Source organism: Cnephaeus nilssonii (assembly GCF_951640355.1).
Source record: "Cnephaeus nilssonii genome assembly, chromosome: 3".
In the NCBI taxonomy this organism is placed as follows: domain Eukaryota; kingdom Metazoa; phylum Chordata; class Mammalia; order Chiroptera; family Vespertilionidae; genus Cnephaeus; species Cnephaeus nilssonii.
In genome coordinates, this window is record NC_137074.1 from 39263239 (window position 1) to 39286352 (window position 23114).

The 23114-nt window shown below is 40.5% G+C and overlaps 1 protein-coding gene across 4 annotated transcripts in view; it reads left to right on the forward strand.

The window, feature by feature from the left end:
• Positions 1-23114, forward strand: part of FXR1 (FMR1 autosomal homolog 1) — a 68209-nt gene that overhangs the window by 10763 nt on the left and 34332 nt on the right. For all 4 annotated transcript variants that reach the window (XM_079766233.1, XM_079766234.1, XM_079766235.1 and 1 more), the window contains exons 2-3: positions 14413-14465; positions 15940-16033. In XM_079766233.1, the coding sequence (XP_079622359.1) occupies positions 14413-14465; positions 15940-16033 (147 nt within the window). The remainder of the gene's footprint in view (positions 1-14412; positions 14466-15939; positions 16034-23114) is intronic.

Here is a 23114-nt window from a genome sequence, read left to right on the forward strand (position 1 = left end):
GGAGTGGCAGGCAGGAGCGGCAGTGGACTGCTGGGTTTCAGCCCAATCCCCGCTGGCCATGCTGAGGGACCCCACCCGTGCGGATTTGTGCACCGGGCCTATAGTACAGATATAATCTAGAGAAGAGGGGAATTAGACATAAACACGGGAGTTTGAATCAGTTACCTGGTGAAGTTAAGACTCTTTTAATTGCAGCAGCAGTCTTGAATGTTTGTGCTTGTTATTGGAATCAAATTACAGCTTAGATCTTTTAAGTGTAAACATAAAACAAGTCTGTTACTTTAAAAGTAGATTTGAGGTCCCTAGAGATAGAAAAATTAAAGATGTGCCGAGTAGTAATGTATATACTAGATGCTGTAAGGAAAAAATGCTGACTTAATATCTAAACCCTAAAAATATTTATACATACATATACATACGTATAATTTTACACATGCATAAGTATATTGCTTTATTGTAAGTTTTAAAAATACGTTTTTTGTGTGTGTGTGTGTGTGTGTGTTTTTAATTTCCGAGAGAGGAAGGGAGAGGGAGACAGGGATAGAAACAACAGTGATGAGAAAGAATCATTGATCAACTTCCTCCTGCACACCCCCTACTGGGGATAGAGCCCAAAACCCGGGTATGTGCCCTGACCAGGAATCAAACCTTGACCCTCCTGTTCATGGGTTGACATTCAACCACTGAGCCACACCAGCTGGGTGTAATTATTTTCCTCCTCTTGGCTTCCTTTCACCACTTGATATCCTTTCTTCCCCATTTCATTTTAGGTAATCCATTTATAGCCAAGTATACATCATACCTGATTTGCCTACATACTCAGTAGAATAGTATATAGGTACACATTCAGATACTCGTGTATATTTTTCCATACTCTATAAAAAGAAGATAATCTACATCTTGGCTCTTTTTACTTGGAATGTAATTATGTTTTAATGGTTATGTAATGTTTCACAGTAAGAATTACCATGAAATTCAGTCATTCCCCAGTTAGTAGACACTTGGTTCTCATTTTTTTGCTACTCCACATACCTGTTTCCATTGCATAGATTTCAAAGAGTGGGATAGCTTGTAGAAGGGAACTTTTTTTTTTTTTAACTCTAATAAATGTTAACAGATTAAATTTCCAAAAAGGCTTAGCACTTCCTTTTTCTTCCATCAGTGAATGTCAGCCCTTTTCTTTACATCTTGCCAGGAATGGGTTTTATAATCTTTGATCTTTGCCTGTCGGATGTAAAGGAGGATCTCATTGGAACTTTGACTTGCAGATCCCCACTTGTGAATTTTAGTATTTGTTGGCCACTTGGATTTACTTTTCCGTAAGTTGTCTGTCATTTGCCCATTTGCTTATTGGGATGTCATTTGTCCCTTTTTGAGATTGCTTAAGAGTCATTTATTGTAAGAGTTCCCCTCCACATCTATTATCTGTTGACATTCTGGTATCCCTGGCCATAGAGAACTTTAATTTTTTTTTTTTATATATATATATAGTAGTACTGAACTATTATTTCCCTGTTAACGCTTCAGGGTTTCCAGTCCTGGTTAAGACATCCTATGTTCAGACTATACATAACATTTCTTAGGTTTCCTTATAGTGTTTCACTCATTCATTTTATATTTACTACATCAAGAATTATTTTTGAATATAGGCAGTTGTATTAGCACCATGTACTAATGGGGAGTGGGGAGATGTGAGGGAATTGGTATTTGCTCTCTTTAGCCAAATCTTCCTCAATTCTAGGATTGGGATGGGAGGAGGATGTCCAACTCCAAGAAAGCTGGGTCTCATTCAGAGTTTATAGAATCTGCTGAGAATTGCCCCCAAAAGTCTCTTAGGTGCTTTGGGAAGACCATAGAGTCCTGAAGTGGGACATTGTGACTTGCTTTTGGGCAAATAAGTGAGTTAGGAGCCTTATTTTCCTTATCTTACTGTCCTGGGCCCTGTCTTTTGTTTTACCTACCACATAGTAAATAGTGGATTTGAGCCCGTCTTAATAGTGAAACCCCACTATACTATATTGTCTTTTAATAGATTTTTTCCCTTTCCCTATTAATGAGTTATTTCTATATGTGCTAACTGAAATATTGCTTTATTATAAATTATTTAAATTGTGTGACATAAAAGCTCCAGGGAGATTTACCATGGTATTTATTGGGGGTTCGGGAGAGGGGTAGCTTTAAGTACCTCTAGCATACCTTTAAGTTCCTGGGAATACCTTCGTTTAAGATGCTTCAACTGTTTGCAGATTGAGACTCATATAAAACTAGGATTTGTTGGGTAATGGGGGAATAAGGACACATATGTAATACCTTAATCAATAAAGAAATTAAAAAACCCCCACAAAACTAGGATTCGTGCACCAGTGGGGTCCCTCGGCCTGGCCTGTGCCCTCTCGCAATCCAGGGGATGTGGGAGAGCCGGTTTTGGCCCAATCCCCGCAGGCCAGGCCCAGGGATCCCACCTCGTGCACCCGGCCTCTAGTATGCTATATTCTAGTAAGATCTTTGGTTAATCTCTTCCTGCCCTCCCCCCTCTTCCCTTCCCTCTGAGATTCATCAGTCTGTTCCAATTTCCCATGCCTGTGGTTTCCCCCCTTGCGTTGAGCGTCTACCCCATGGTGGTCAGTGTGCATCATAGCTACCGGCTGGTCGCTTAAGCTTTTATACACACACACACACACACATACACACACACGTATATATATGTATATATATATAGATGGATTGCTTAGGTTATGATGACCACTTATATCTGGGAAGCCCCCATTCGTTTTCTCAACCTAATAGAGTTTCTCATCTGAATTAAAAAACACACTTTTCTCAAATTTTCAAAGATGGTGCATAGCTAGTGCCATTCTATATGCATGGGAGAGAAGTTTAATTTATTATGGACAATGAATGCCTTAATGATTGGGCTCTTACAGACCTGTTGTGCTATATTCAGTTTTCTCTTTTTAATCCTGTAAATCGGATCATATGTGTGTAGAGTGCAAAGTAGGACAACAGATGATTCTGACTGTTGGCATGTTGATTGGAGGTGTAAAAGTAAGCCAAAGATAGAGATGCCTCTAGTTGGAAGTTGGGTTTAGAGTCCAAGTACTAGATTATTTTTCCATTTGGGAAGTTAGTGGAAGATCCATACAACTTCATTGTATCGAAAATGGCATCAGGTATAAGAGGCATTAAGTGGAAATGTTGCCAATTAACCTGAGAGGTAGTCTTTATCTTTTAGAATTTTGTTGTAATGTAAGCATTACATTTAAACCAGTTAAAATAAATTTGGTTAAAACACCTTTACAGGTGATTATGTTTCTTCTTACAGTATCTTCTTCAGTGCCATGGAGAGCATTGATGTTGCAAGCAAACTTTAAAAGAGCTTTCCTCAATTATCTCCAGGATTTTCTTCCAAGAGTTTTTACCCACTCTGCAACTTTTAGTGCTGGCGCTTTCTTGATTTTATCAGAAGGTGTCAGCAGAACAACCTTCTGGTAAGAAACCTTAGTCTTTCCTAGAATGCTCCTTCATTGGTTTGCTCAATGAAATGTCAAGGTGTTGTCAAGTGTCAAAGGAAATTACAGGCAAACCAAGTTTGAGCATACTTTTTTTTTTTTTAATTGATTTTAGAGAAAGAAGAAGGGGGAGAGAGAGAAACATTGATTTGCTTTTCCACTTATTTATGCATTCATTGGTAGATTCTTGGATCTGACTGCCATATGGCTATCAGCTATTCTATGACCAGGAATCGAAACTGAAATCTTGATATATCAGTACGCTGCTCTAACCCAGTGGTCGGCAAACTCATTAGTCAACAGAGCCAAATATCAATAGTACAACGATTGAAATTACTTTTGAGAGCCAAATTTTTTAAACTTTAATGTCTTCTAACACCACTTCTTCAAAATAGACTCGCCCAGGCCGTGGTATTTTGTGGAAGAGCCACACTCAAGGGGCCAAAGAGCCACATGTGGCTCGCCAGCCGCTGTTTGCCGACCACAGCTCTAACCAGTTGAACTCCTGGCCAGGGCTTTGAGCAGACTTAAACAGTAACACTTATATTTATATCCTGACTGCCATATGGCTATCAGCTATTCTAAGATGCCATCTATCATTGTAAGAAGCATTCCGATTTCAGAGATATTAAATCATTAGTATTGATGGGCTGAGAAGGTAGACTGTGGTCAGAGGATGAATCATTAAATAAACTGATAATTGATCAAAGGGTAACAAGTGATAAATCCATTGTGGCCATTCTTGGAAAACAAAAACCTGAGGCAAATTTTGTATAAATTATGCTATTAAACTTTTCATTTTTCTTTATAATCACATTTATCCACAACAGTAAACTCTACCTAATGTAGTTGGGAAAAATGGAGACTTAACCCAGTCAGATAAGCCCTATATAGGACCTGATATATAGAGAATTTATTCCAATCAGTTTATTTGTAGATTACAGTATTTAATCACCTTTGCTTCCGTAATTAAGCCACGAACTAATATTTGGAGAAGGCATAAAAAATATGGGTACTTCACTGTTGTGCCAAATAAGTGGAAAAATAAAGTCTCTAAATTTCACAACAGTGATCCTGAGAAAGAGTGTAGGAAGAGTTTTGGATCTGGGCTTCCACTCAACCTTTAACCCTTTGCACTCGCTTGCTTTTTTCTCGATTCCTTTATTCTAATGCTAACCGTGTGGAGTCACACTTGACATCCAAGTGCAAAAGGTTAAGAATTCATGCTGTCCAGTTTCTGTTAGTAGTTTGCTGAGTAGTAAGGTTTTAAAGTTTCTGTTTCCTTATAAGGAATGTAAGTTAGGGTTGTAATGAATTACAATTGTAAGAAGTCTGTGAATTTTTAAAAAATCTAAAGTAATGGGCAGATTTGAAATGATAATTACTTTCCAGTTAAAGGAATTTTTCTAGAGTAGGATGATACGTTCTTAATGAAGTTAGTAGGGATGTTCTCAGAGGGATTCATGCATTTCTGCAGATTTCTAAGCCACAACAAGCAATCTCTGATAAATTGATCCACACTTTAAACATTAAAATTTTACTTTAACTTACATTTATGTTTTGGACAACAGAGCTGCCTTTCCAGTTGTGAACTAGATTTTGATGTTTTGTTCTGGAACTTTGGCTTAAATAGGCTTTTAGGGAAAGGTGCCTTATTTTTTCACATTAGTATTGCTACCAGTCAACCTTTTGGAGTTTAAAAATATGAATTAGCAAAAGCATTTTATCATCTGATGAAAAGAGCTCCAAACAGAAAAAGAGGTGTGGTTTTTTTGTTTTAAGTATTTTTGATTGATTTCAGAGAGGAAGGGAGGAGAGAGAGAAACATCAGTGATGAAAGAGAATCATTGATCTGCTGCCTCCTGCATGCCCCACACTGAGGACGGAGCTGACAACCCGGGCATGTGCCCGACTGGGAATCGAACTGTGACCTCCTGGTTCATAGGTTGATGCTCAACCACTGAGCCATACTGGCTTGGCAGAAGAGGTTTTAAATTTAGTAATTATAATGGAAACTTTGGAGCTATGTATATGTGTATGGTTTCAACTTTTCTCTGTGAGGGAACTGAAAGGTGTGTATAAGAGAAATTTTGTCCATCTTCAGAGTCATTAGCTAGGGTCCATAACTCACCCCTTCTTATTTTTGACTATATATCCCAATCTTTGAATTCCTATAGGAATTCCATCTTGCTTTCTGTGTAACCAATAAGATTTCCTTCCCCATGAGTACTTACCAAGTTGAAAACCTGTTTTCCACTTGTGGTGTTCTGTAACTTCAAAAATGTATTCTTATGTTAAGCAGATACCCTGTGCTCCTTGTACCACAGGCCATTTAAGCTCCCACCACAAAATAGCCATATACCTTATGCAGATGTTTAAAAAATAGATTTTTATGTTCTGATGAGAAAGGATCTACAAGATATAAAGTGGGAAGAGAAAAGCAAAGTTCAAAACAAATTGTAGTAAATGTGTAATACTTAAAAGAGGATTTATACATTACTAAAATTACAACTTATTTTTTTGTGACTTGCCCATTTACATAATTAATACCGATTCTCCTCTTATCAGCTTATTTCAGCTTGTTCTTACTAAATCAGCAAAGAATATTATAAATTGGGATTTTAACTGTTGTTTCACTTTCCTTTTCTTTCTTTCTTTGTGGTATTGTTTGCTTATATTTTAGCTTTTAGGTAGTATAAGTGTATCAAACTTTTGTTTGTGGCTCTGTTTTTTGTTTGTTTGTTTTGTTTTGGGTACTTGTCTTGGGCTTTCTCCTAAAATCTTTATTGATTTAAAAAAAGTTTGAAACATTTATCCATTGATTTATTTTTTATTTTGTGAAGAAATCCATTTTCTTCTGTTTTTAGTTTTCTAGATGACTTAAACCTATTTTTTGGAATCTGTCGGTCTCAATTATTGTAGTTTTAAAATGAACTTTAATATTTGGATAGAGGTAGTATATTCTAGTTAAATCCTACTACCATTTAAAAGTTTCCTTTTTGAATACTTTCTTGTTTTGGTGCAATTTTATTAGGAATAACCCATTTTCCTCCAACAGAATCATACCATATACTCCCTTAGTATTTTAATGGGATCCCAGTTAGGGATATATTGAAATTTTTATAATATCAAGACCCTCCCTAAGAATGTGATATGGTTTACATTTTCCTAAACATTCTATTTATATTTATTAGTCAAGTTTCTAAGATTTCTGCACATTATGCACTTTTTTGTTTTTGAGGGCATTTCTACGGTTTTATTTTTTTAATGCTGTTAGAATATTTTTTGTCTTTTATTTTCCAGCTGCTTGTTATTTTTATCTAGAAAGCTGATTATTGGTTAACTTGCCACCTTACTGAATATTTAAAAATAAATTTATTTTGGGCTAGATTGCATTTGAAAAATAATTTCTTAAAATAGTGCTTCCACTGCTTACGGAATTCTGCTGTTCCCTTTGAAACCAAAAATATGGGTGTTTTGAGTCCTAGTTCTTGTCTCACCAAAATAAAAAAAATGAAGTCAAGGACAAAAAAACAGTTAATGGAACCAAAGTTTATTGGCAGAAGCCAGTCCTGGAAAAGGTGTAGCTAGGGTTCTAGGAGCAGGTCAGTGTCCAGAACTTCCTTCCATGTTACAGTTGGGAGTAGTTTAGTATCCAAGCTAATTAAAGTCTCTAATAGTCCATGTGTGGAGGGCCACATGGCCATAAGCCACGTGGGCTCACATAGGGAAGGGAGTGCTCGCTCTTTTGTATAGTATATGCTTGCCTCACAGCCTTGTGATTGGTTATCTGTACACTGTCTTTGTGATAGCCATACATTTCAAAGTTAATGCCTCTGGCACGCTTGCTTGCAAGCATCCTTCCTTCCCACCCCAATTGGGGTGTCCTAATAACTTTGCCTGGCTGGGTTCCTCGTTTCACTTCTTCCTCCTATAGTCCCACCCCTACCTAGCTAACTTTTTTCTGTCTCACCATCTCCTCCCTTATCCACAATTTACACATAATTTATGACATTCTTGGGTTTTTACTATACGATGATCTGTTTATTTCTTCTGGGAGAACATTTTCATGACACGTAAGATGTGTTAGTGTCTTATTTTACTTATGGATGATTAAACTATAGTTAAGAGTTTCAAATGTAGACATTTTGGACTGTTTGAACAGATTAAGGGACTATTTTATAAAGCTGCCTTGGAATCTTCCATGGTTGCATATGTATGCAAAGATGAAAAAGAAATGTGAAAAGTTCTGTTCTGAGAAATAATGGTTCCTGGACCAGATGAGTGTGAATAGGAAGAGAGAGATAAAAATCCCCAAATGTTGGAGTACCAGGAAGAAGACAAAGTTCTAGAGACTTAAAGTCATAAAGCCCTCCCCCCGCCATATGCAATGTGGCTATTGTTATTTGGTGACCCTTGATTCAAAGATTTTGGCAAAGATCCAACTCTGCTGTTTTGGCTCTCCTTAGTATAAAGGGACCCACCATTATTCTGGTGACTTGGAAAGTACAAAAAATGTCTTGAAAAGTATTGACTTTGTCCTGTACCAAATAGACACAATTTAATAGAGAGCTAGCCACTAAAGTATCTTATCCTTAGCATCTAGGTTTTGGGGGATGGAACAGATTTCCTAACTGTTCACTACAGTCCAAATGCACTTAAAGGACTGGCTGTCAGGTCCTTAATCCATTTAAACTTATGCCTGAAGGATTTAAACAATATGAGTAGGTGTCCAGAGCTTTATTTTTTTCTTAAAGTTTGTGAAAAATGTGCATCCAAACAAAGCCAATACTGATGTGCTGGAAGTAAAGTGGGGGTGGGGTGGGGACAGGTATAAGCACTGATTTTTAGATAGAAAAGGATTTTATTATAATGAGTAGAATTTCCTAATGACTTGGAGCTCTGATTTGAACTAATCCACATTATACAGGAACTAGAGGCCTGGTGCATGAAAATTCATGCACTGGAGGGGGGGGTCCCTCAGCCCGGCCTGCCCCCTCTCACAGTCCGGGAGCCCTCAGGGTTGGGAGGTGACCTGGCGGTCAGGGGAAGGCGACACCCCTATCATACCTCTGCTGCTGCCACTGCCGCCAGTGCAACCCTAGGCCAGCCCTGGTTACCTGAGCCTCGGGCGGCCCTGGGCGGCTGGGCAGCTGCCATCTAAGGTTTGCCTGCACCTCTGGCCGGCCCTGGGCGGCTGGGGGGCTGAGGGGACTGGGGGACTCGGGAAGTAGGCACGCGGAGCGGCCGGACCCACCTGGGGGCGGGCCCAGCCGTGCTGTGCACCTGCTGCCCCAGTGGGGCTGAGGGGACTGGGCACCACCATCTTGTGGCTGTGGGCACCGCCATTTTTGAGGGCGTGACAGTCAATTAGCGTATTCCCTCCTTATTGGCTGTGAGTGCCGCCATCTTTGTGAGGGTGTGATGGTCAATTAGCATATTCCTTCTTTATTAGATAGGATGATAAGGTTTGACATAATGGAACATTCCAAATTCTGAAAGTTGTTTGTGAAGGACTAGAAAATAGAAAACGTTAGTGAAAGTTGAAAGTATGACTGACCTCTGATGGTAAGATATGTTTTACTCTAATATTCATGAACTTGAAAATTCTAAGTTTCTGAAACATTACTTAGAAATTGCAAGAGTATAATAGAAATAGATGTGTTAGTAACATAACTATGAAAGTGCTCACCAAAAAATGATTGCTGAAAGTACATGTGTGGATGAAGTACTAGGAATAGAGAAACAGACCAGGATATCATTAATATAGTATGGTCAGATAATCAGAACTTGTACTAGAATGACAATTCTTAATTTTTAGCTTTGGGAGGATAGGAATTTAAAAAATGAGTCCAGAATTGCAAGACAGGAACAATTATAGCACTCTTGAAAGGAAAGTACACTTAAGTTCTCACTTAACATCATCCCTTGGTTCTTGGAAACTGGAACCTTATGCAAAACTACCTATAACAAAACCAAGTTTACCATAGGCTAATCGTATATAATAAAAGGGTAATATGCAAATTGTCCCCTCCACCGGGAGTTCCACCAGAGGGTGTGGCCGGCCTGCCAACTGCCCAGGGCTCCTACCCTGCCAGCCTGGCCCGGTGGACCCTGATCAGGGCAGCTGGCTGGACCCCACCCGTGCATGAATTCGTGCACAGGGCCTCTAGTTGATATATAAACATTCCTAAAGCATATTTCTGATCACAAAAATGTCACCAGACTTCTAAATAAACTAGAGGCCTGGTGCATGAAATTCATGCACGGCAGGGGGGCGGTGCTCAGTCCAGCCTGCACCCTCTCCAATCCCGGACGCTTCGGTGAATGTCCAACTGCTGGTTTGTTTCCGCACTTTCAACATATGACAGCTCCATTGTTGTTTCTTTTCATGCTTAAACCCATTGGAATAAGTAGGTATTCAAAGTGTGTATACATATGGGGGGACAACCCTGTATATCTCTAGTCAGCAGTGAAAGGAACCAACGGTGGATTTGGGACCCCCAGACAGGGAACCTCGCTCACTCCCCGTATGTCTCCCCACTCCACTTTCCGCCTTCGCGGGCAGCGGGAGAATCAGTTTTCTCTCATTAACTCGGAAAAGCACATCCTGTCACCTGCTGCCCGGCAGGAGTCTGCTAGGCTCCAAACGAGCAAGGCTCAGTCAGGGCAGCCTTCGCTCATGAGTGCTGGCTCCCAAAGTGCACATTTCTCCTCTGCAGTTGCCCCGATTATCCCACCATTTCACTGAGAGGACAGAACTCCTCGCCTCCTCTGGGTTCCCGATCTTGAAAGCTGACCAAAGACACCTCAGCAAGGGCCGCCCGTGCCCACCAGGTGTGTCTGTCCACACCTTGCTCCCGCCTCAGCACCTGCATTAGCCCCACGGAGGTGATTTTGTCACTGCACTGGCCTCCGCGGGAACAGGTCATCATCACTCCCCTCTCACTGTCATCTCACAGGCGCCCACCCTCAGCGCCCAGGATACCCAGACACTCTCCAAAGGACGTGAGTGTGCCGGAAGGGACGTGCGCACGTCCTGTGGGGGATGTAGGCATGCTGGGTTGATGGAAGTGCGGTGGAGGGGAACTTGCGCGCTCCATGGTCCGGAACTGTTGCAGGCGCGCGTGGGTGACAGCGCGCTGGGGGATGTTCGCACGCCAGCGGGGGAGGAGGGGATGTGTGCACCGGAGGCCTGCGGCTGCACAGATCCGCAAACCCCCGTGGCACAGCCAGGGGGATGTCAATCTGGCCTGCCATGGTGGCTGTCCCTGCGATCACACACCTTCTGGGCCAGGAGGTGGGACTTGAGCAGCCACTCCTCGGCACTGATGCCCTGCAAGCGCTACTTCAGCTCGGCCTGCAGGCTCCACTTGGCATGTTCATGACTGCCACCGGCCGCTCTGCGCCTGTGCGTGCTGCCCCCCAGCTGCTCTGTGCCTGCGCGCGCCACCCACTAGTCCGGAATGTCCTGCCCTGCCCTCCGGCCATTCCCGCACCTGTGCGCTGCCCACAGGCCCTCCGCGGGTGGGGTGGAATGCCTGTGTTGTTGCCATGGCAATGACACAAGCGTCCAGCCCCGGCCACGGCCATCTTTTTCTTGGAGTGACCCTCAATTTGCATATTCCCTCCTTATTGGCTGTGTGCGCCATCATCTTTGTCACAGAGTTACGGTCGATTTGCGTATTCCCTCTTTATTAGTTAGTATATTCAAAACACATTTAACATTAAACATTGAAATTTGAGTTATACGGAATTTAAGAAAGATTAATAAAAACAATTTTTCAACCTGCTTCTTCCAGTTCAGGATTTGGGTGGGGGGAGAGAGGATTGGAGCCTATCCTGGCAACTTGGTGCGCCAGACATGAACCAGCCCTTGACAGGAATCCCTTCCATCTCAGGGCACACTCCTCCCACATTCACTCAGACTGGGACATTCACCTCATGTGCACATCTTCAGGATGTGGGAGGAAACTGGAGTGCTGAGAGAAAACGAACACAGGTATGGGGTGAATGGGCCAACTCCACACAGGACGGGAATAGATTTTTTTTCTTCTCCTTAACATTAAAATGTACTATTTGAGAACCTCCTGTATCCTGAGTTTTAGGCCTCAAAAAATGTTTGCATTGAAATAACCCTTAACACAAATAAATCAGGTTATAGGCTTTTAAAGCTGGAGAGCAATCAGGGTCAAATTACAAATCATATAATTGAGTAGCAGATGTGGGAGGAGTGTACTGAGAGATGAATTATAGTTATCTACATTCTGTGAATGGTGATTTTTTTGTTTTTAATCCTCACCCAAGGATATTTCCCCCCCCCCATTGATTTCTAGAGAGAGTGGAAGGGAGGGGGGAAACGGGAGGAAAAAAAAAATCCACATGAGAGAGAGATATTAATTGGTTGCCTACCTGCATGCCCCTTACAACCCCTACTGGAGCTGGGGAATCTGCAACCCATTTACTCACTCTTGACAGGGAATCCTGTGACCAGGTCTGAGGGCAGAAGGCCATGGCCAGCTCTAGCCAAACCAGCCATGGTGGTGATTTCTATATTATTGAAGAAAATGAAATATTTTCTTCAGCCCCTGTTACCCTCTTCTAAGTTCCAAAGATTTTTCTGGAGTGGTATTGCTGATCTTGCTGTTTGCTTTTTCCACTGCCAGTTTGTTTCATAGTTTTTGGTTTGCTGATTTACTTAGAAGAATGTCTCAGGAATAGTATTCAAGTAGTTGTTGCTTTTTTAGAAATTGGTTAGGCTTCTCCATCTATTTTGTGAGTTTACTAAATTTTGTTGCATTTTTGTGTGTGTTTCTTTTGTGTGTGTGTGTGTGTGGAGGGAGGTGGGGGTTATGCCTAAAAATGTTTTTGGTGTTTAATGGACTTCTGATAAGGAGATGAGGTAAACAGATGTGCTCATTTCTGCCATATTTTAACCAGGAACTGAAAATGTGTGTTTATTTAGCTAGTTTTAGTGCATCTTAGGAAGTTTAGTCTGATCTTTGTTTTTAAAACATATTTAAGTAGTGTTTCAAAGTGTGTGTATGCATTTGACTAAGATTGAGAACTTTGCATTTCTGATTGACAGAAATATAAAGTGTCATTTAATGTCAGTTGTAATTATACCAGGTGCCAAGGACCGCTTGCCCAAGGTTAAATAGTGGTAGAACCAAAGATTTAAACAACAGTTCTGTACCCAAGTCCTTTGCTCTTTCTTGAGTATGTTAGGTCTAATGATTTCTTTCAGCTATATTTCTCAAATGAAGATAAAGTAATTTTAAGGCTAGAAAATGACTACTGATTTTTAGTGAGAATCATAATAATAAAAGGCTAACATGCAAATTGACCAAATGGTAGAACAACCGGTTGCTATGACGCACACTGACCACCAGGGGGCAGACACTCAACGCAGGAGCTGTCCCCTGGTGGTCAATACGCTCCCACAGGGAGAGCGCTGCTCAGCCAGAAGCTGGGCTCACGGCTGGTGAGCGCAGTGGTGGTGGTGGGAGCCTCTCCCGTCTCCGTGGCAGCGCTAAGGATGTCTGACTGCCGACTTAGGCCGGTAGTCAGACATCCCCCAAGGGCTTCTGGACTGCAAGAGGGCGCAGGCCGGACTGAGGGACCCCCCTGAGTTGTACGAATTTTGTGCACCAGGCCTCTAGTCTATATGTAAAAGCCTGGTCGACCAGTTGATTGGTCACTATGACGTGCACTGACCACCAGGGGACAGACACTCAGCACAGTAGCTGCCCGCTGGTGGTCAGTGTGCTCCCACAGTGGGGGAGTGCTGCTCAGCTGACCAATGAGCGCCAGACGCCTGCCTCACGGCTGGTAAGCACAGCTGCGGCAGCGGGCCGCGGACACTCCCCTTGTGGGCCCCTCCCCCATCCAGACCAGGATTGGGACCAGCATTGGGACTGACTGGGCATGAGCCCTCTGCTGCTTCTCAGTCATGGGCACGCTGGTATCACCCTAGGATGGGTGCGCAGAGACCACAGCGGAGCGGCATCAAGCCTACTGAGTGGCAGCGGTGGCAGGCGCAGCAGGACTGCGATGAGCGGGAGCGGCGCAGTGCCCAGCCCAGACTCGGGCTCCTCCCTGGCTGCCTGCTGCTTCTCACACTACTACATCCCTCAGGGAATGTTGGGCTGCCGGTTTTACTCGATCCCTGCAGGCTATGCCAAGGGACCCCACCGGTGCATGAATCTGTGCACTGGGCCTCAAGTCTATATTCATTCCAAAATGGTTTGGAGGCAATGCACTCACTATAGCCGCCTTTTTTTTAAGCAAAGAAGGAAGAGAAGTTGTAGGAAAAATAAGATTAGGTTAATGGCAAGGTTAGTATTCAGAATGTGGTCTTGTCTTGTTATTAAAGGTGGGCTATAATTTAATATTTATAACTAATATTTATAATAAATTTGAGTTTTTCCTCCATGCCAAGTACTGTGGTAAACATTAGTTATTTTACTTGATTCTCAGTTACATGAGGTATGATACCTCACTCAAGAATGTATAAGTGATAGAGAGCCTGGCATGTGAATCTGGAAGCCTCAACTATTTATTAGTCACAGTACTAAATACTGCCTCACTTAGTTTGAGTATTGTATTGACTAATACCTATGATGTTTCAGGCTTTTTACTAATTTCAAGGTAGGTATTTGAAACTACCTACCTGAAGGTTATAGTATTGTGTGAAAACAGGTTCAGAGAGTTTAAGTAAATTCCAAGGTCATACATTTCACAAATGATGAGATGGAAATCAAACCCACATTTGCCTAATTCTAGCTATGTGTTCTTTTCAGTACTCCATATTTTCTTTATATCTCTAGTATTATTGCCTTTTAGAGTTAACATAATGTTTAATTGAATATTGATATACTTTTAATGTTTTTGGCTTTTGCAGGGATTTATCAAAGATGTTCATGAAGACTCCCTCACAGTTGTTTTTGAGAACAAGTAAGTTGTTTTTTTATTGATAGAGATCTTATTTTTAAAGATGGGTAGTGCCAAATGGTTTGCTTTTGGTTCTTCCTTTTGGCAGTGAAAAATGACTTTGCTTTTGGACAGGATTTTTGATGGCTTGATCATCTTACGAATTTAAATAATTCTAGTTTTGATAACTCTTCACCTGTTTTTCTACCCACCATTTACTCATTACTTTTTTTCATGACCCCTTTCTTTGCCAAAACACATGTGAACATGAATCAGTAAGTAGTTTTTGCAAAAATACATGGCACAAATGGGATTTTAATTCTTAAAAAAGCACAGATGTTAAAATAATGTTGTAGGAAGCCTTCCGAGTGGCTACTGGTAGTCATTTTCAAATAGTTTGAATATTAAGGAATTTCAGTTTATAGATACTGTAACAGCTAGGTAATGTTTAAAATATGAAAGAGTATGCTGGCCTTGTCTAATTACTTTTCTCTTTCTGTTGGCAATGGCTGTGTATAACTGAAGGTCAGAAAAGAAGTGTTCAACTTTCACTTTTAAGCGGCTCGGGAACTGCCTGAAAAGATATCTGCCCAACAGCTGTTTCATGTAGAAACAAGTGTTGTGATGATTTCTGTCTTTGAGCAGCTGCCATTTAGATAGTAATGGTGAAAAGAAAGCACTCAAAAATCTTTTATTGCCTTCTGCTATGTGTGTGTGTATATCCCATGCATCCCATGCAGATAGATGCTAAAAGAACATTTTATGTGCTGGTATACCTCTCAGCATATGAATGACCTATTAGAACTTAAAGTTATTCATCAACTCAGCTTATAAAATACAACATAAAAAATGTCAGTTAAACAATAGCTAAATTAGTAACTTCGATATATGTTTGCTACAAACATTAAAACTAAGCTTTTACTGGTTTTAGTTATGTTTGTGTTCATTGTTGAAAAGATAATTTTTATGTGAGGAAATTGAACGTAATGTAATTCAGCTATTCAAAATAATTGAGTAATTTTCTGTGTTTCTGTGAACATGTACACTAAAACGGAATTATGCCGTTTATATTGTTTTATAATCTCTGGAATTATGTCTCATCCAGTTATAAATGTGTTTGAAGTTGATTCCACTGCTGTTATTAAGCAGTGGTGTTGATGGGATGTTATTTTGAATCTACTACTATTATGAATGTAGCCCATATCATTTGCAGAATAATGTATGTACTGTTCCCTTAAGATGAGTAATTTGGCAGGTAATATGTAATTATTTTCAATGATGTTAATTATTTATAAACTTTATCAAGAATCATGCAAAATCTGTTCTACCTCAACAAACTAATTACTTGGAAAATATATAATATGACGTTTTTCTTAGGGAAAACTAAATGATTAATATGAAAAATATACAGCACTAAGCATAGATTATATAGCTTCCATATTAGGGGGTATTGAGATAATGTATTTTAAAATTGTTTATCTCTTTTCTAATCCTTCAGTTGGCAACCAGAACGTCAAGTTCCATTTAATGAAGTTAGATTACCACCACCACCTGATATAAAAAAAGAAATTAGTGAAGGAGATGAAGTAGAGGTATGTATTTGTAAGTTTATTTTCTTATATGCCTATTATTTTGTTTTAAATATTCTTGTAGGAAAAATCTGTTTAACTGATGGAGAATAAATCTAATTCCTTTTTTCTTTCTATTGGCAATGGCTGTGTAAGTAGCAATACTTTAGTTTGGAGTCAGAACTGGGATTCATGTCTCAGCTCTACAATTTTTAGCTTTGTAGCTTGGTCAAGTTTCTTTATCACTAAAATGAAATAATGTGAGAGTTAAGGACGATAGTGCATTTGAATTGCTTTGTGTGGAATATGGCACAGGGAACTAACCATGTTGGTTGCTGGTTTCCTTCTTTTTCCTAATGATTTTAAATAATTCGTGCATCAGTGGGGTCCCTCGGCCTTGCTTGCAGGATCGGGCCAAAACCAGCTCTTTGACATCCTCCGAGGGTCCCGGATTGCGAGAGGGCTTAGGCCAGGCCAAGGGACCCCACCAGTGCAAGATCGGGCCTGGGGAGGGACATGATGAGAGGTTGGCCATCCGGGGAGTTACCACACTAGGGCTCTAGGGCGTGTCTGTCCCATCTCGCTCAGTCCCAATCGGCCAGATCCCAGCAACTAGCTAACCTATCAGTCAGTGTGTCTGCCCCCTGGTGGTCAGTGCACATCATAGCTAGTGGTTGAGCCGCCTTAGCATATCATTAGCATATTATGCTTTGATTGGTTGAATGGACGACCGGACACAGCATATTAGGCTTTTATTATATGGGATAGGATAGGATTTGTCTTGTGCTTTCTTCCTCAGTATTTTTGTAAAATATTAATTATCACCCTTTATTATAGTGATCATTAATATAGTTTATATGTAATGTGAAATATTGTAATTAGTATACTGCCTTGTTCAATATTCTAGAAATGTCTGGAACTTTTTTGAAGGATAGGGAAAATTCATGTTCATTTAAAAATTCTGCCTAGATTTTAACTACTTGCTCTAAGTTTCCTGTGTACGCTTGCTTTTGCTAAATCAAAAAGAATGCTGTGACTTAATTGTGTCAGGGCACCACACCATGAGCCCACTTCCTAATAATGTTACAGCCTTTCACTTTACTCACCTTTTTCTTTTTTAGTTGACTTGACCAAAAGTGGGTACTAAGAACTTTTTTTGTATGGAGACCTGTAAATGTAGTCTCAGTGTGGTGTGTATTTGTGTCTAAGTAGGTGGGTCCTATGAATTATAGCAGTAATGCTGCTGATTACTTATTGTACTATGTTCACTTGGACATTAGACTCCAGTAAAAAAGTTGTGTGTTTTTTTCTTCTTTTTTCTAAACGGAAGCAAACTTTTATTTAGAAAGTTTCCAGAGATAGAAGAAGTGAGCCAGCTGGGCTCCATGGGCTCAGGAAACAAATTGCAGAAGCAGAAGAAAAGCCTTTGGAGCTTAGGAAAAAGAAAGACAAAGAAAATTCACCCAGGGGAAGGAGAAGAGAGAGAGGCAGGGGCCTGCTTCAGAGAGCAAGAGAGCCCTGGAGAAGGGTGTGGAAAAGCAGGTGTGCTCAAGAGAGAGAGAGAACAAAGAGTGAACTTGTATTCTTTTCTAATTAACACCTTTTTGTGAGGATTGATAAAAGAGCTTATTTGCTTTCATTTAGAAAAATATGTTTTAGAAGTTGTTTTTTTTTCTCCCCTGAATTCTTGGTTTTGTTCTAGAATTAGAAAGATGTGGTGGCCAATTCTGAGCATTGTGAAGAATTATTGTTTAGACACTTATTGGTAGTTTAAAGGCTCAGATGAAAGGAAAAACTTGGTGGAGTGCTGAGGATGTTAACAGTGTGCTTTCCCCAATCTCAGACAAGGGAGGCCTTATCCATTTCTTGGACCACCTTTGTTGTTCATTTGGAAATTGATTGCTGAGTGTTTTATTTCAGTTTACTTTTTGTTTTCGTTTTAGTGAAATTTACCCCTTACAGTGTGAGAGTCTGTACCTGAAATTAAGATGTTGTCATTTTTTCACTTGAAAGTTTTGAAAATTTACATAAGGAAGAAGCTTAAACTTAATCTTGACACATTACCCCCAACCTCCTTTGGTCACTAGTACTTAGGAATGTCTCCATATGACCTGGAATGTTTAGGAATTTTGGTTGTTAGGCTTTATATTTTGAACCAAATACCTTTTTGAAAGCCCCCCATACCCTTTAAATTTAAAATAATAAAAGATTGATGTAATAAAATAGTAGAGAATTAACATAAAATGGGAATTTTCCCTCTTAGTGTGGTTGTGTAGGTGTGCTTGTTGCCCACCCCAGTTTTAATCTCATTTACCAGAGTTGAGTGCCTCTTCAGATTTTTTTTTTACATTTATAAAGAACATGTGTGTTCGTTGCAAAAATTGAGAATATATTATATATTTGTGACTTTTGTTTTCAGTTAATTAGGATACTATAAACATTTTCATGTCTGAACATACAGATTACATCACTTTTTCTAAGTATTCCATAATATTCCTTAGTTCTAGAAGACATTGAAGTTAACAAAATTTTTTGCTATAACAAAAAAGCTAGAATTAGTTAATGGTCTTTTATATAAACATCTTCTGGTAATACAGTTCTAAGTGGTTCAGTTGCTGAATCAAAAGGCATGTTATTTAAAATTTTGATAGTGTCAAAATGTATCATTTTGTCTTCTAAAAATGCTTTTTTAAATTACCACTTCATAACACCTGAAGGTGTTTGTTTCCTCATTGATTGACTGGCTGGATTATTATTAATCTGTAAAGTTTTAAAAACCCAATAGAAGGAAGCTTATGTCTGCTCATTCTTCATTTCCTTGATTATGGAGTGTTTTTTAAATTAGCTTATTGGCTGTTGACCTTTTGTTCTGTGACTTGTCTTTATTTTTTGTTATAATAAGGCAGGCAGGCGAGCAGTTAGGCATGATCAGGCAGGCGAGCAGTTAGGGGCATCAGGCAGGTATGCAGAGTGGTTAGGGGTGATCAGGCAGGCAGGCGAGCGGTTAGGGGCGATCAGGCAGTCAGGCAAGTGATCAGTTAGGAGCCAGTGATCCCAGATAGCGAGAGGGATATCTGACAGCCGGACATCCCCAGAGGGGTACCCAATTGCAGGCCAGGTTGATGGACATCCCCTCCCCCCCTCCGCTGCCCCCATGCACGAATTTTGTGCATCAGGCCTCTAGTATGATTTATAGCAGAAAGTTGGTTTTGAAAGGTCTAAAATTGAAAGATTTATTTTGTAACCTAATTAGTGGCTTTTATTTTACTTTAAAAAGTGGTGGCATAGCATGGCCAGCAGAGCTCAGTGGTTGAGCATCGGCCTGGGTTGGGGGCTCGATCCCCAGTGGGGGATGTGCAGGAGGCAGCCGATCAATGATTCTCTGTCATCATTGATGTTTCTCTCTCTCCCTCTCCCTTCCTCTCTGAAATCAATAAAAATATATATATTTTTTAAAGTGGTGGCATATATTTTTAAATACAATTAAAATTTTTGATAAGTATTTGCTTAATGGTTTTCGTTACTAAAGATTGCTAAGAAAATGCTCAGCTTTACAAAGTTGGATGTAAAGGGAAAATGAAGAGTATTTTATAGATTCTCTTAAGCTGGTTATCTATATCATAAAAAGCCTGTGGTCGTGACACTGTGATGGCGGCACGACCAACTGCCGGACTCACCAGGAGGTGCATTGCGGTGGGCAGGACTTCTGGGTCCTGCGGCGGCTGCGGCATGCGGGACCGACTTCTGTAGTGTTGCGGGGCACTGGCAGTGTCTGAGGAGTGTCGTGGGCCTCCATCAGCGTCTGCATAGCGTTCGAGGTTTCGCAGGGTGGCGGACATGGCCTGATGGCAGGTTAGGCCTAGGGTACCCTACACGCACACGATTTAATAGTACACTGGGCCTCTAGTATAATATCATAATGTTCTGGGATATTGATTGCACATGAAGTGAAGTCAATAGATACTTGCATTGTTTAGCAAATTAGTACACACACTACATAGAAAGCTTTATATCTCAAGCTAATGTATAATTTAACACAGGTTTTCAAAGTTTTCCTATTGGATTTTATAATTTGATAATAAAAGTTTATTTTTGAAGTTTTCTGGATGAAATAAGAATTGTCAAGTTTTGTTCCTTACCTTACAATTTTTTAATCTGATATTTTGATTTACACAAAAGTTAAATGTATGTGTATTGTTAACATTACTTTTAAAAATGTTTTCTATTTGATTCTTGCGGCCAATCTGAAAATTTTAGCTGTCTTTAGTTAGTCTTTCTCATAATACCAAGTCCGCTGTTAGTCTTAGTGTTTGGGAAATGCTCAAACATTAAAAAAAGAGGTGAACATATTTTTATTATATCTTTGTCTTGGAAAATGGTGTTTTTTAAAGATGTATGAAACCCACTTGTTCGAGTAGCAGTCACAAATAATGAATGAGATAATATTGTACAGGTAAATTAGTGTGTTCTAGATTCTAGATGTTAAGCTTGCTTTTTCTAATTTTTTTTCTTCATAGATTGTAATGAGATGAAATGGTGAATACAGGAGAACGATAAATGTTTCTTGTATAGTTGTAAAATGGGTCATTATGATTAAACTAGGGGCCTTGTGCAGGAATTCGTACACCTTGAAAGGAACTATGGGGTGCTGTGGAGGTGTTCTCTCTTTTCCACATCCAGCATGGAAAATGAACGGGTCCGGTTGTTGAGTGGTGGAGCTGGGGATTAAGAAATAAAAGAAAGAAAGAGATAAGACGCAGAAATAGAAGCAAGCTGGGAGCTAGGTGGGACGCCATTCTCTCTGATGGAGAGGCAGCGACCCTCAGCCCAATACAGCACATTTATTTTATACCCCCAAATACCAGGAAGTAACACCAAAACTTAGGATCAAAGGAGCTTATTTGCATTCTTAAGTAGGTCCTAGCATTACTGGATTTACATATCTAGACCCGCCCCTGCCGACACCTGGTCAAAGGTAAGTCAGAACTGACAACACCCCCCCCCCCCGCCTTCTTGGGGGGGGGGGCGTAACCGAGACATGGTTCTGCCAGTCGCCTCGGGCTCAGCTGACAACAATATAAAGAATGTCCATGTGCCTTCCCAGGGGGCCCTCTACAGGGTGCGAGGCTGTGGTAGGCAAGGGGCGGGTTTGGCCCATCCTCCGTGACCTCGCCTGGCTCCTCCCACCGTGTCCCTGGTCCCCTCTCTGCTGGCAGCCCCTCTCCCACCACCGCCACTCCCACGTGCTGTAGGCGCCAGCCCTGCTCGTACCCGCCGACAGCATAAAGTGATTGAGGCTGGCGCCAGCAGTGGGTGCAAGTGGTGGCTACTGCCCTGATTGCCCCTCAGGAGCAGGGGGAGGTGGAGAAGCCCTCGGGGTGCTCGCACCAGCTGAAGGTGCCGAGTGATCGGGACTGGTGCCAGACACCGGCAGCAGGTGTGAGCGGCAGCTCCGGCGCTGGCTGCGGGTGCGAGTGGGACCGGCACTGGCAGTGGGTGCAAGTGCCGGGCTGGACTGTGGTGCGCGGGAGCAACAAAATTTCAGTAACCACCAGAAGCTCGCCCCAATAACAGTGACCAGCGTCTTGGTCTGGCATCTCCGCTCACCTGCTCCACCATCCTGCCGCGGCCAATGCCCACCATGTTCCGCACATGCCCCCTGTGGTCAGCACACGTCATAGCAAGTGATTGTTTGGTTGTTCCACCATTCAGTCTATTTGCATATTAGCCTTTTATTATATAGGATTATTATATAGGATAATCAGTTTAGTACTTAACATTATTTAGGAATTTTCTTTATAGTTTGGTGAAAACTGGTAAAAATTTTCTATCTCTAGTGTTTATTACCTCTGTTCGGTTGTGACTTTCAAAGGCATAGTTGAAAATTATTAACTTAAATGAAAAGTTAGCAACATCAGCCTAGAATTTCATTTTAAATCACAATTTGGTGTGTGTTAGTTACAGTTTGGAAACCATTTTATAATAGGGTTTGACTTGGAGTCATTTGTTAGAAAGAATCCTTAAATGGACTTTTGGAATTTGACTCTTCATTTTCCATCTTTCACTCCAACCTTTGATCTGAGTACTATTAGGTTTCTAGGTCTCCCATGGGCACTCCTTAGTCTCCTGCTTTTTTGAGCTTTTTTTTTGGATTTGAAGAAATTTAGTGTTAAAAGCAAGGAGTAGCCGTAGCTTTAGAGTGTGAATTGCTCCCTTGAAACAGTTTGGAGATTTAAGTGAAATCTGAAGGAGAATTTCTATGCGGTGCTCTTATTCCAATGACATAGTTGTAAATAAATTTAGTAATCGACATTTGGAACATAGTACACTAGGGTACAGTTTTAATTCTAGGTTATTAAAGTGATTTTTTTTTAAAAAAAATTGTATGAGATACAGTACATCCTATCAAGGATGTGATTTGACCCACAGCACTCAAGTGGAGCCAGACTCATTGTTGGCTTTGTGACAGTGGCCTTGTCTTTCAGGGATAAAGTTATTAATGAGATTTACAGAGATGGATGTAAGTGTAAAATGGGATACAGCATTTCATTGTTCAATGAGAAGTAAAGCCTCAAAGCAGTCCAAAATGGTTTATTCTCTGTTTTAGTAGGTAAGCTTACATAGCAAGCCAGATTCCTAGAAGGTTATAACCACTTTGGTAGAAATAGAAATAAAATAATGGTAGTTTTAAGACCCGTTTTTTACAGCACTTGAGCTTGAGGCACCCATTTACTAAAAGATATTTCATCTAGCTGAACTGCCTTCCTGAGATAGTGCTTGGAATTGGTAAGAATTTTCGGTTTTTAGGATTTTCTTTTTGTTTTTAATACTCAGTATGCTAGGGGAAATAGTTATCACTTATCATTTGGAGCCAATAATCCATATTTACTGGTTTAAAAAATATTTTTAAGTCATTTTACATACATTTTTTCAGAAGTAAAAATGAAAGGATGGCAATAGTCAACATTATAAGATAACTTGATAAGCATTTAAACATAGCAAATCCAACTTTATATTCCACATTTTCTTGGTTTTGATAATACATATACCTAAAATGAGTAAAGTTCCCAAAATATTTCTGCTCATCAGCTATTTATTATACATA